Source organism: Scomber japonicus, chromosome 6, assembly GCF_027409825.1.
Source record: "Scomber japonicus isolate fScoJap1 chromosome 6, fScoJap1.pri, whole genome shotgun sequence".
Classification (NCBI taxonomy): domain Eukaryota; kingdom Metazoa; phylum Chordata; class Actinopteri; order Scombriformes; family Scombridae; genus Scomber; species Scomber japonicus.
Window position 1 is genome coordinate 27867194 of NC_070583.1, and position 14071 is coordinate 27881264.

Below are 14071 nucleotides of genomic sequence, written 5' to 3' on the forward strand. Positions count from 1 at the left end.
TCTGCTAGCAGGAGCGCAAGGGTTTGGGAGGGAGCTGGGGGGGTATGGGGGGTGGGGTGGGGTGGGGTTTGAGGGACAGAGAGGGAGAGAAAGAGAGGCCAGCAAGCGAGCCGATTGATTGCGAGAGGGCAAAATGACAGGTGAGGAGAGGCACGGGGAAGGAGAATGAGGTAAGATGAGGCAGCAGCTTAAAGATCCTCCTGCCAGAGACAGAGAAGTGTGTGGACACAGTGAAATAGTGAGTGATAGAGGCAGAAAGAATGCACAGGCGAGAGACAAAGAGAGAAAAAGTATGCAATTGGATAAAAGAAAGGAGAGGTGAGGCAGGAAAAAAAAGAGCTGGAATGAGAAAAAAAGGAAAGTGCAGACACTGTGATGAATCCAGCGACCATGTTAAATTGGTCTGTATTGACCTTGCCAGGGCTCAGTTTAACACTCACACTTGTTTGTCTAGTTTTACTTAATTGACCTCAGATAACTAATTACTTTTCCTGGAACAACAATGCATCACTCTTTCTCCGTCACTGCACCCCCCCTCCCACTTACCATTACTTTTCAGACTCTCTGTCTTTCTGGATTTCAGCTGTTTAGAAGGAAAAAAACTGTGATAGTCAGCATATTGAACATCGCAAGCTCCCAAAAATCTGATGATGGAACATTACAACCTTCAAAATCTTCATCAACCATTATCAGTGCTGACGTTTTAAGGTTCAAATATTGTCAGCTTAATTTGCAGTACTGTACCCAGATGTTTTGTAGTTAGTTTGAAGTGATTGTTTTGTTTATTTTTCATCATTGGAACAGGTGATATAGGATATAATTCTGAAAGCTGTTTGTTAGATCATATGTAGTCTACTGCATTGCCAATAGGAGATCATTGCTACAACTAATGATTATTTTCATTATCTATTCATGTGTCAATTGGTTGTTTAGTCTATTTTCCCAAAGCTCAGAATGCAATCTAAAATATTTGTCTCGACCAACAGTCCACAACCCAAAGATGAACAGTTTGTATCATAGAAGACTTAAAAAAACATCTGGACTCAGTGAAATTTGGGGGTTTCTTAAAAAATGACTCCATTATCATAATAGTTGGCACTCAATTTTCTGTCGATCAACCCTATTAACACTTGTGTCTGTCAGTGATGTGTGAGTTTTAATGCTTTGCGCTCCCACAGATAATTTATTCTTTATCCCCAATCTCCTCTCTTTTCCCACCTTTTTTCTTCTTCTATGGCGCACATCACTCCCTTTGTCTCACTTCTGTTGGATTCCTCCTTTACAGCTTTGACCTGTATCTTTTTAACCAACCTGGTCACCTGGTTAGTCTAAGACATTTCAAGACATTTTCAGGTACAGGTTATTATAAGTTGTAGCTTTTAAGCGTCAGTTACTGTCTGTTGAGCTAACAGCTGGGCTGGTAGAAAATGAATTTCCCTCATTATAGACCTCATAATGAAGTTAAGTGTTCACCAAACTAGATTTTGATTAAGTGTTTAGATGTTTGTGTATCAGAGCTGACATGCAGACATGTACAAATTGGCAATATATCGGTAGTTCTTGGTTTATTTAGATTTTTCTAAATAAACTAAATAAAACTAAATTCTCAGTCCTTTGTAAATTTACAATAGGCAACCACTGTTATATTAAAGGCATTACAGTAGGTTTTTGGTCTGGGTTTAAATATAGAGTCAGTCAGTCTGGAGAGAGATTGTTGCTATTTGAATAAACACCCAACAAACGCTGGCCTCCTTTTGTGCTCCTTCAGAAGCTCCGCCCTCCAAATTCATGGCCGCGCATCGACAAGTCAACAACCAAAAGAGAAATAAGGACTTCATAGCAATGCGTCAGCTGCAGAGTCACTTTTCTTCCTCTCACACATTATTACGAGTGGAAAAAATGTGAGCACAACAGTCCATCGACAGCGTTCACCTCTTTTGCAGCTTCCCCACTTCTCACTCGACCTGCGTTCCACGTCTCTGTCGACAGAAGGAGCCGAGAGGACAGCAGCGGGACAAACTGTCTTCACCAGGCTGAGTGACAGGAGACATTTACTGAACCAAAATAGTTTGCATGTTGGCTCCACAGGAAGAAATTGTACACATTGATTCATTGATACGGTTAATAAGTTGAAAGCATTGATATAGTGGGATATGATTTAAACAGCTGCCTGCTCAAATTACGCTTCACTAAACGGAGACTGTGAGTGTAACAGATACGCTACCATTTTATTAAATGTATCTGCTGAGTGAGAAAACACTTTTTATTTGAATTGGCCTTAGCTTCTCTCTCTCTCCAGTTAGCCAACTCTCTCCACCATTCAGCGGGTGCTGAAGATGGGAAGCTGTCATGTCCTCACACAGACAGCTGCTCTGATGACTTCCCCCTGTCCCGTGTATGAGTATGAACACCCCATGTTGCTGATTGGCTGGAGTAGTGTTCTGTGGCTCAATCTGAGCCCGTTTGTTTAAATGCCCATTTACAGAACCAGTGCTGTGTATGAACACCCAGATCTTTTTTTTCAGCACACACAGAACAGACAGCAAGGGGACTATGAGGAGATATTTGCTGTATTTGACAAAAAGTGTATTAGTTTAGACTTGACTTTGACTTTGATTACCCACCCAATTAAAACCAGATTAAAGCCTACCAAAGAGTAGAAAATTACTGTATACATAATTATACTATAGTTTGCAGAAAAGCATTTGAGAAATAGTCTGTTTTTGGCTAATATGTTGAAAACTCAAAGTATTCTATCACATGAATGCATAAAAATGTTGACATAAAGCAGTCTTTGCTCATTGTCTGCATAATGTCTGATGTGTAACATATTCTAGCTACCTTTTTAATAAGTTACAGAAAGTATCTGACAGTTGTGAAATCATCTCCACGTTTACATTGTCATTGCCCAACTGAATGTTCAATAGCTTGAAGGACAATGTTTAATGTGTCCTAAGTTAATTATCTTGTTTAAGGCCACAAACTTGAACTGAAACATGTGTTGTGACTTTGCCAAGTCTTCTCAACATAGCAAGCCTGTCACAGTTTATCACCAATCACTGTCTATCTGCTTCATTTCTGTCTTTCCACGCCTTCACTTCATCACTCCCCTCCCTCCTGCCTGCTGTGTGCTGGAGTTGTAATGTGCTCCTACGGTTGTAGTAAGCAGGCCACAGTGTCTCTGAGGCCTTGTGCTACACCACCATTACTATCTGGCCTGCCTCCACTACAAATTGGATGAACAGGCACTGACACATTTTCAATATTATTACATTAAACCAAGTGGATTTTGATTGATAACCTAATATTGGCCTAATGCAAAACATCAATCATGGCAAGTATATTAATTATTTAATATTGTGGCGTAATTCAGAAATCGATGCTGCCTCTGTGTTGAAGGCACTGAGAACGGAGGAAGGGAGGGAGAGAGGGATGAGAGCGATAAGGAGAAAAAGAAGGCTCGCTCCCTGAAGACCTCAGCAGATTATATGATGTTTTGAAAAGAGAGATGAGGATGTAAAACGCTGTGTGTGTGTGTGTGTGTGTGTGTGTGTGTGTGTGTGTGTGTGTGTGTGTGTGTGTGTGTGTGTGTGTGTGTGTGTGTGTGTGTGTGTGTGTGTGTGTGTGTGTGTGTGTGTGTGTGTGTGTGTGTGAGTGTCTCTAATGGATAGAGCGATCCCTTCAGCCCTGCCGCGGACAGCACTGGACAGCTTGCCCTTGATGAAGTCAGGACAACAGATGAATGAGTGGGGAGATTAAATGCAAGTGAAGAGCTTAATAAAGGTTGGATCATGAAAATAAAAGACAGAGGGAAAAAAAAAAAAAAAGAGTGCGAGGGAAGAAAAAAGTGAGGGGAAATGAGTGGAGGAGGAGGGATCGAGCTCCGCGTCTCCCCTGTGTTAGATTGTTTCTCACTAATTGCGCTTCATTAGCGGATTACACACACTGTCACCACGGTAACAAATGTCTTGCTGTCTGGTTGCCGGGCGCCCGTCATGTATAATGAATGTGGCGGGGTGTTTGTCAGAATGTAATGTAATTACAGCTAGATGAAGTTTGCCTTAAGTGGTTGACTTGTCTGCATGTGCTCACTGACAGAGCACAGAATAAACAGGCAAACATCCTTTCATCATGACCTTTTTCTTTTTCTTCTCCACTTTTGTTGTTTCTTACTTTTGTTAATATTGCTGTTTAGTATGTCTGTCATTCCTCCATACCATTATTTAGAAATGTTAATGATGTGGGGGATAACTTAGGCTTGTGGTCACATTGAGTATAGGACCTGGCCTGATGGAGAGATGGATGGATGGATGGATGGATGGATGGAAAGATGCAGGAAGGGAGGGAGAGGAGGTGGAAGGTGGGATGGATTAGACAGTATGTAATTTTAGAGATGGTTTAGATTTACACTGTGATGCTGCTGGCTGCATTAGCAACTGAAGCCTGTCGATAAGCATTCCCTCTCAGCACACACACACACATGCACACCCACACACTCACACACATATACACATGCATGCATACACACACACACTGAAGCGCCACAGCCAGGGTGGAGTTGTCAGTAATGGGGACCAGAGTTGGACGGGGGTTGCTGGGATCGGGGGCGGGGGTTGTTTGTGTTCTCTTGATCTTTTGATTTCCACTGCTGCAAATTTGAAATGTGCCAAAATTGCATCTATTATTTACTGCCAATTTGCTCTTTTTAAAACCGACTGCTCACCCCCGCCCCCCCCCCCCCCTCACCCCCCCCACCCCCAGCTCGCCATTCTGCCGTTGCTACCCTGATAATCATACACACATTTTTTATTAATTCACAGATAATAAGCTCCCAGTTCTTTCTCTGTAGTGGGAAATTATTATTATGTCTGCCAGCAGTATGGCGGCAATATTAGTTAACCCCTGACTGGTGCACACACACAAACACACAGACACATAGACACACACACACACTTCAGTCTGAAAGGTTAACTGTCAGGACAATTCTTAATTATGTTATTTTTTTTCTTTTGATTAACCAAAACCTGAAACTGGAAGAAACACAATGTGATGATTATGACAATTCCATCTACATTCCAGTTAAAGCTGAAAGGATTAGTCAAAATGATTAGGAAATTAATACAGCAACTATTTTGATTATTAATGTATCATATGAATATTCTTTCAGGCAGAAATGGCAAATATTTGCTTGTTCCGGCTTCTCAAATATTGAATATTGTCTGTTTTTTTGTCTTTTATGAAATGATATGGGATATCTTTGAGGTTTTGGGCTGCTGGTCAGAAAACATGTTATAAGCTGTCACCTTTGACTCTGTGATCTCATGATGCCATTCTTTTTGCTGTACGGTGATATTCAACAGACCAAACTATTCATCAAGAAAATAGGAGACTAAGTAAATTAATCAGTTATGAAAATAATCATTAACTGCAGCCAGAAATTCAGTCAGAAATTGCCACAGTTAATGCTCCAGTTAAATGTTGTTAAAATATTCACAAATTAGTTTAGAAACGTTCACAAAGTGCACTTGAATGGAGTTTGTTTTCCTGTCCCTCATGTGTTTGTGCATGCGTGTGTGTGTGTGTTTGTGTGTGTGTGTGTGTGTCTGTGTGTGTGTGTGTGCGCCTCAGCAAAAATGCTCTTTTCATTAAATGATGTTTTGTGTCTGCACTTTATTTACAGTGGGGGAAATGTGTTGTTGTGTTGCAGGGACGCTGGGAACATCAAAGGAAGATTAGAACATCTGGTAAGTTCTATTCAACACCACCCCCCCCCCTTTTTTTTCCCCCTGCATACACACACACACACACACACACATACACACACACACACACACACACACACTTTGATATCTGCATTCCTAATGAAACCTCCGGATTTGAAGCTGAATACCTGCAGCTAACAGGCAGGGAGAGAGAGACAGACAAAACAGACAAAACAGGGATAGAGGGAGGGTAGTGTCTCCCCTAGGGCCTGGTCCAGCTTTTATATCACCGTTTCATTTATCCCAAATTCTGCCCCAACATAGACACAGACACACACACACACTTGCATATTTGTATAGCTATATTACTGAGAACATTCAACGACTTAATGCATTCCCTAGTCCCTTACCCTAACCGTAACCATCACAACTAAATACCTAACACTAACACATACCCTAAAACTGACTCTAACCTTCACCCTAAAACCAAGTCTGATGCCTCAAACAGCCCTTTGAATGTGTGTCAGTGATGACCGGCCCAAATGTCCTCACTCAAATCGGTTCTCACAATGATAGCAATACAAGTACACGCACACACATACATATGCGCACACACACACACACACAGAGCGAATCCACTCTGTTCTCCCTCATTTTTGCTGCCAGTTGTGGCTATTTGCAAGATTTTTGCATACCTGTTTGCACATGCATGCATGAAAGGAAAATGTTATTTTCAACTTTTCAGGCAAAACTATTGGACCTACACACACACACGCACACACACACACACACACACACACACACACACACACACACACACATTCCTGCCCCCTCCTCATGTCAGCACGGGGCCTTTCCTCACTCTTCTCCCATCCCTGATTCGAGGGCCTGCTGGAAACGCTCTCCTGGGACAGCCTGAAAATTTAATGGCCAACGTTTCCAGGGTTCCTCTTGCTACTTGCTTTAATACGGGGTCAGAATGCCATGCAACAAAGTGAAAAGGTTCTTTTTCCTCTTTTTGGGTGGGAAGGAACCAAGGTTTGATGTGCCCCATATTCCAGGGGATGAATTATAGACAGGGGTCAGCGAGGGTCCCGGCTCTCTGTGGATGTCACATGCCCTCCCTCCCTTGCCTCCCTGCATACTAAACTGCAGCTCCCAGCACCCTACGCAAATGACCCCCCGCCCCGCCATGCGCTAAGCAAATGACCCTGAATATGCCACACAAATGACTGACCTCGAAATTCAAACAGTTCTCAGTAAGTCTCTACTTCACTGAGTGGCAGATCTGATTAATTGACCTCAGATCATATCCTTAAGATCAGTAGCAGAATTGTTCCTTTAATGCTGAGTTATTTATTGACTGTATTCATAACTCTGTGTCCTGTTTTGACTGGTTAGGACAGGTAAGAGACAGAAGCACTGGGGAGGTATAGGCTACAGCATTCCTTTTGGTCTAGTTTGGGTTCAGAGATGAGGATGGGGAGGGTCTATAGGTGTGATTGATGCAGTACTCCATAAAAGGTGCTGTGAATTATTCAACAGAGGATTATGTGCATAAACAGCATTAATCAATATGTGTATTGGCACTTACATCTTGGCAAACATTAGGGAGCCCACGTCTCATGTTGAGATGAGTCTCCCTCTTAAAAGCATGCGGAGGAATGTGAACTCATTTACATAAGGTATAAATGATACTGAGCTAGTATAGAGTACAGGAAAATATCTCCACAAGTACTGTATGTTTATGTAGAAGGTACAAATGAGTGCACAGTTAATGCAAAGTTATCTGGGCAATGTCACCTTGAATTAAATATCGTATTATTTCATCATTTTTTAACAAATTCACTAAAGTTATATGGAAAAGCAGTGTTGTTTACACAATCACGTCCTCGCAGGGATTGCCATTACCCATTAGTACATCTGTGTCAATGTTCCTGCAGGCTTCAGTGCAGCGACTTTGCATGTGTGTGTTTTGTATAGTTTTTGCACTAAGTGGACCTATAGGGACAGATTATATAATATTTGCATTTGATTCTTAGTTACTGCTGTGTCTTTATACTCATCAGGATGGTTCAGGAGTTAAACATTACACATTTACAAACACACACACACACATACACACACACACACACACACACACAGACACACAGACACACATTTGTATGTTTACCATTGCATTTTTTTGTATATACGTCTCAGGGAATTTGAATACCTGAATACTGAGTGTTTGAATTTATGGGTGTGTTTATGCTTATGGGGAGATTGCACCCCAGTAGTCAGCTGCCTGGGGAGTGCAAGACTCTGATTACGATTCGGGACAGAGAACTGTAAATAATGGAGCGCGTCTCCCTCTGAGGTAGAGTTGCAGAGCTGTTCGAAATGTTGTTTCCCCTCAATCCCTCACATATACATCCCTGTAGATTTCTAAGCAGGCATTTATGACTCTCTGTTGATGTACTGCTCTTAAGATTAGTGCATCAACCATATTGACACTTATCATGGTGTCGCTAAGCTCAAGCTATATTATTCTTTTTAGCCCTGCTACCTTGAACGTAGAATCACTTTTAATTTCTTAAAAATAAGAATTACTCTACAGAACCATTTTAAATCTTGTTTTTCACTCATAACAAAAACATTTTTCCCAAAATTTTCACCCCACTGTGTGACAATCAACCCTTTGTTCAAATTATTCTGGCGCTTGATTTTTCTTGATGAATACTAAAGTTACCTCCTTGTTTTAAGTTAACTATGTGAATGAATGACTGGTGCAGTAATTGGGTTGGCAATTAAGATTTATGTGGTATGAGGTTTGTTTTATTGTTCATGTTTGTCTTGTTTTCACATTTTAGCAGATTGACTGAACGTGATCAGTAGCAATGCAGAGAAAACGACTGATGTTAATTGCTCCCAGTGCTCTGCGTTAGTTTCTGCTTTTATACACACACATATACACACGCACACTCGGATACACCTAAGTTTCAATCCAACCATTCTTTGCTCAGGGAGAAATGGAGCGATAGTGAAAGAGGTGGCCTACAGCAGCTAATCAGTCCAGATGCACAGCTTCTTAGAGTGAAGTAGAGGGAAAGCCAGCAGCTCAATCAATACATGAAGAATCAACCTCATCAGGATTACTCTCTCAATCAGCAGCTGTACCCACTGCTCTACCATGCACACAGCCCAGGGACGGATAGGGAAAAAAAACAGAGGGGCAGAGGAAGAAAAGTGGAGAGCGGGAGAGACATCATTGGTGGGGGGGATAGGAGGTTGAATAAGACCTAATGTTGGAGGAAAGGTTCACAGGTCAGTCAGGGGTTGCAGGTTGAGTCGAGTTTAAAAGTTATTTACAGAGAAAAAAATATTTTCCATTTCATCATTAATTACAGCCACAGAGGGAATAGAATTGTTTGCGTACCATCAGTAGATACAGCAGTTCTACATAAAGGGCTGATTTAGGCATACATCATGCCGGGAGACAAATGCTACAGATACTAGATTAAATGGTTGTCTTACTTTTCAGTATATTGCCAGAACAATATGTATATATATATTGTGTTTATATATTGCCGCTTTCCTGCACTGAGTACTAGAAATAAAGTCATCAAGGTCATTATGTGTTTTTGCATCAGTCTCCTGCAAAGAAAGTTGTGCAGTGACCCTGATTTTTCTGACCTTATCTCTTACCTGCACATTTCCAATTAGATGGCACAGTATCCAGTTCACACAGTCAGCTGTTCTGCTGGCTCTGTTGTCAGTGAAATGTTAGGTTTAATTTATCTGAATTGTGTAGCTGTCTCTTTACTAATGCTATAAGCCTGTCAATAATTCAGACCATTGATGCCCGAATGGCCTTTAAAACCTTAAGTAGTATTACAATGGGTCAGTCACCTGGTTTCACCCTTCATACAGCACACTGTGAAGAGCTCATTTCAAATATCTCATTGTTTTAATGTCATGATGACACAGAAAAGTATATAACATTTTAAAAAATGACTTTTTGAATGTCAGATTTTGTAAATATAACCTTTTTAAATAAATATTTTCATTAGTTTCGCACAACTGTAACAAAGCAGGTTAAAAGAAAATATTTTAACATTTTATTCGTGCATTAGAACAAAGTGTTTTTGTCTCTCCCCGAAACGATAACATAGAAAACGATGGACTTCTCTTAAGAACGCGTCACCAGACTGCTGCACACACATGGCTTTCTTCACAGCGTTCGGCTGATGTCTTCTGATTGTCCCTTTGTGAGTTGAAGAGTTTACTGAGGCAAATAGCCCGGTTGGCCTACTGACAGATAGAAATCAGCAGCTGTGTGCAGGACAAATACACACCAAGAATGTGACAAACTTGGCATCACTAGATATGGCATCGAGTGTAAAATACTACAAGTTGAGGAGAGTTGGGAGCTTATCGTTTCTTTACTCTGCTTATGTCCATTTTGTAAGACCTTAATTGTCTCATCAAACACTTTGTATTTATCTGTCTCTTTATCTCTTTCTCTCTCTCTTTGTATTTTTTTTGTCTCTGTTTGTCTTTCGTCCTCCCTAATATGATCGTATGGGATAAAGAGGTGAAAATGGCTCAGAGAGAGAGATTCCGGACAGATAAAGGAGAGAAAGGGGGTGGGGGGTGTTGATAATCTGCAAACAGATTTCCATGCTTATTACACTAATGATTTCATGATATTTGATGTGATGGCGGGGGTTGGGAGGATGTGGAAGCATGGGTGGAGGGGGGGGGGGGGGGAGAGAAGGGGGGGTCTCTTTCTCGCTCTCTCTCATCTCGACGGCGCAGCTAAATGATGGAGTAATTTGAGTGACCTCTGACTTGGGGCAGGCCCAGACATAATTGCATGTCATTCTGGCACGAAGGAGGGGAAGGAGAGGTGGGGGGAGGGGGGGAGGGGGGGTTCACAAAATACAAAGTACCCCCCCTCCCGCCCTCTCCCATCTTTCCCTCCTTTCTGGTGTCTCACTTGTTTTTCTGCGTTTCCTTTTTCGCGTGTGCCCATCACTGTCGTTGCTCTCCGTCTCGTACCCTGTCTCACTAGGTCTGGCTCGTCGAGTGTTTCCAAAAAAGAAAAACACCCCCTAAACAAAAGAAAGATTGCATTAATTTTCAAATGATGATATTACAGTAAACGCTGAGATCTCATATATCAAAACGTGAGAACTACTCCCTTACTGTATGTGCTTCATCTTAATGGTATCGCTGGATGTCAAGGGCATGGAGGAAATTAAATCGGAAAGTGCAGATAGACCAAAGAAGATATTATCTCTGGATGATTGCGGTTTTGATAGGTATTCCAGTGAATTTCATTTTCTCCGGATGGGGAGAAGATGAGTTAGCCTGCACATTTGCTCATTTTTCTTCTACATGATTTATGTGAGTTGAGTATAAAACTCTCTCCTTCTCCCCCTCCATTCACCCCCCAGCCCCCCCACCACCTCCCTCTTTATCGAGAACACATACATGCATGTGCGCACACAAGCACACGATGTAGTAAATGAATGCCTTTGAGTTGTATCCTGGTTGGGGGCATTTTTTCGTGCGTGTGTGTACTTTTTTTTTGTGTGTGTGTTGTACGTGGGCAAACCGCTGTGCGTGTGTTTTAGTGTGTGTGTGTTTGTACTTGTGTGTCTGTATGAACACACGCGCCTGAGATAGCAGCAGAGCCATCAGCGGGAATGATTCCAGGGAGACGGGGGAGTGTCATTACTCAGACTTGTTTACATTCTAAATACGTAATGAAATCTTGTTGGTAATAATGACGGGAATAAAAGTTTGGGAAATTGTAAAAGTGGTGAAGTTTGAGAAATGAGCCCCGGCCTGTGAAATAGCATTTGGGGGCAGGAAACGACATTATTATGCAGTGCTCCTGCCTGCCTTAGACATGAAGATGAACTGCTGGCGGGCCATAAAATGCTGTTAGCCCTAGCCTGAAGTATGGCACATTGTAAAAGAGGCCTGATCCCATATTGCCATTATATATAAAAGTATAGCCATACACAACATTATTTTTCATATAAGATGAGCTCAGATACGGTGGCCCAGGCCCCCCAAATACATACACTGATAGGCAGATTTTCCCCCTCCTTATAAAATATATAAATAAACATATTGCCATGGAACCCATCTCTGCCCTGATCTTATAGACCTCGATATTAAAAACAGAAATATTGCATTTTCTAGGGGCTCTGTTTTCCCCTGTCCTCTTTTGGGTATGGGATATAGTGAGTTTGTTTGGGGTTGGAGGTTGGGGTGGGGGGCAGACGAGGAAGAAAAAGAGATGCGGAGAAAACCCGAGCGGAATGCAACAAATGAAAGAAAATGGAAACAGATGAAGACTTTAAAACTATAATGAGATGAATATTGAGCATATCAACTCCAGCGTAAAGAGAGTTAGTTGAGGTGGGCGCTGCGTTTGTGTATATTGAAGCTGTTTATTGACAGAAAATAATGGCTACAGTGGTGCAATTAAGATTTATGTTACGGTAGATGGACCGATGATGTCATTGATGTTGCATTTTTTTCCTCAAGCTAGTTTTTTGAAGACATCTGAAATAGTGAGTTTATGCAAACCCACATGTCATTCATTGATTCTTTCAGATTCTTTACTTTTTAAGTAGGATATAGGAAGCAGAAAAGAGGGGATAACATGCGACATATGTCTCTAACTCTCTTTTAAGCCACATTCAAGCTGGATTTTACTAGATTTTGAGGACGACTTGTCAAGCAACCAAGAGATTACTGGTCAGGAACAAGAAATAGTTTGGCACATAATCCTCTGTAAAACTGAGAATGTTCATATTTATACTTCAGTTACCTTTAGAGGTGCTGTTTGATGGATTTTGTTATCTTTGGATAGAGCCAGACCAGCTGTTTTCCCCTGTTGGACGTTGGTATCAATCTCTTCATTTAGTTATTGGCAACAATGTGAATACGCTGATTTCAAAAAAATGTCAAAGTTTTCCTTTAAAGAAATACTCTTGCAGGTGTTTAAGATGCTTTTCTTGGAGATGTACATGATAAAGATGAGACAGACTCAGAAAAATACATTCATTTTTAAATGGAATTCAGGCACAATTGGAGTTACTGTATGTAACTTGGCTTATCTCAACAATAACAGTGAAAACATAGCTTTAAAATAAATAATTTTTGATCATACATATCTAAATACGCCAAATATGATGTAGGATAATACATTTAGTTTTTGAGACCATGTTCTCTATTTTTTTAAGTGGAAATGAATCTTGAGGATAATAAAGAACTGACAAATGAAGTAATTGACCAGTGAATGTTCAATATGTTCATGCTCACTTGGTATAGCTTAAGAAGTAAACCAAGTTACATGTTATATATATATATTTGATCATGTTTATTTTTTTATTCATTATTTTTTAATTCATGAATATGGTTATAATTAGATAACAAATAACAGCATGGATTATTTGTTCTCATGTTCACATTTCCAACTGGAATTTTCCAATTGCTTTCATAACTTTTCAAAACTTTTTTAGGATCATGATTTTATTTATTCATAGTGGCATAGTGCTGTTTGGAGCTGATTGATAGATGATAGTTTACTGTGTCTGCAGAATCCAGAGCTCAACTAATTATCAAGAAGACCCCCCCCTCCTCTCTTAAACCTACTGTATCTATCTAATCCCTTCATTGCTGCGTTGTCCCGCCCCCTCTCCCTTCCTCACCTCTTCTGTTTTTGTTGATGTCTCACCTCAGCCAGTAGACTGACTACATCTGGGTTAATGTTAATGGAATACATTCTTATTTAAAAGAATCAGTAAGTGGATAGGAAGGTAATGTAAGGGGAGGTTAATTTGTTGGTGTCTGCCTGCATGTTCACTAATGTGTTTTGCTATTCAGCCTTGCTGTTGTACTTTCTTGAGGCAAACTCCTATTGTGGTGTGGTGCAATCAAGGGAGTAAGACAGTATTCTGACCGTCTGACCACCATCTGACCAGAGGTGTCCTGTCTGACCCCCGCTCTGCTTCTCTGTGTCTGCTCTAACAGGCCTTTATTCATCTTCCGGCCCACCATACTTTGCTTTGTCTAGTTAGCCTCAGGCCCAATCATACTGCTAATAATATTAACAGTCCCTTGGACCAGCTCATGACTAGATATGGATGAAATTTCCTGCATGCTCTACCTCATTATACACAGTGAAGCATTGTTTTTACCAAGCCAAATGAGGGTTATTTATTTTTCTAATGGGATGTGTTTATTTTTGACTAATGGGACGGGCGTTGGGCACTTAAGTTCAGCAAAGCATGTCTAAGTGTGTCTGTCGTCGCTGCAGCAAGGTAAACAAGCAAGCTTGAGTCCTACTGTGAGCCTGCTGGACT

At 41.0% G+C, this 14071-nt stretch overlaps 1 protein-coding gene across 1 annotated transcript in view; it reads left to right on the plus strand.

Moving 5' to 3' along the window:
* The window catches only part of rsrc1 (arginine/serine-rich coiled-coil 1), a 119989-nt gene that overhangs the window by 41780 nt on the left and 64138 nt on the right, over positions 1 to 14071 (plus strand). Inside the window, exon 5 of the mRNA XM_053321259.1 lies at positions 5708 to 5744. Coding sequence (XP_053177234.1) covers positions 5708 to 5744 — 37 coding nt within the window. The remainder of the gene's footprint in view (positions 1 to 5707; positions 5745 to 14071) is intronic.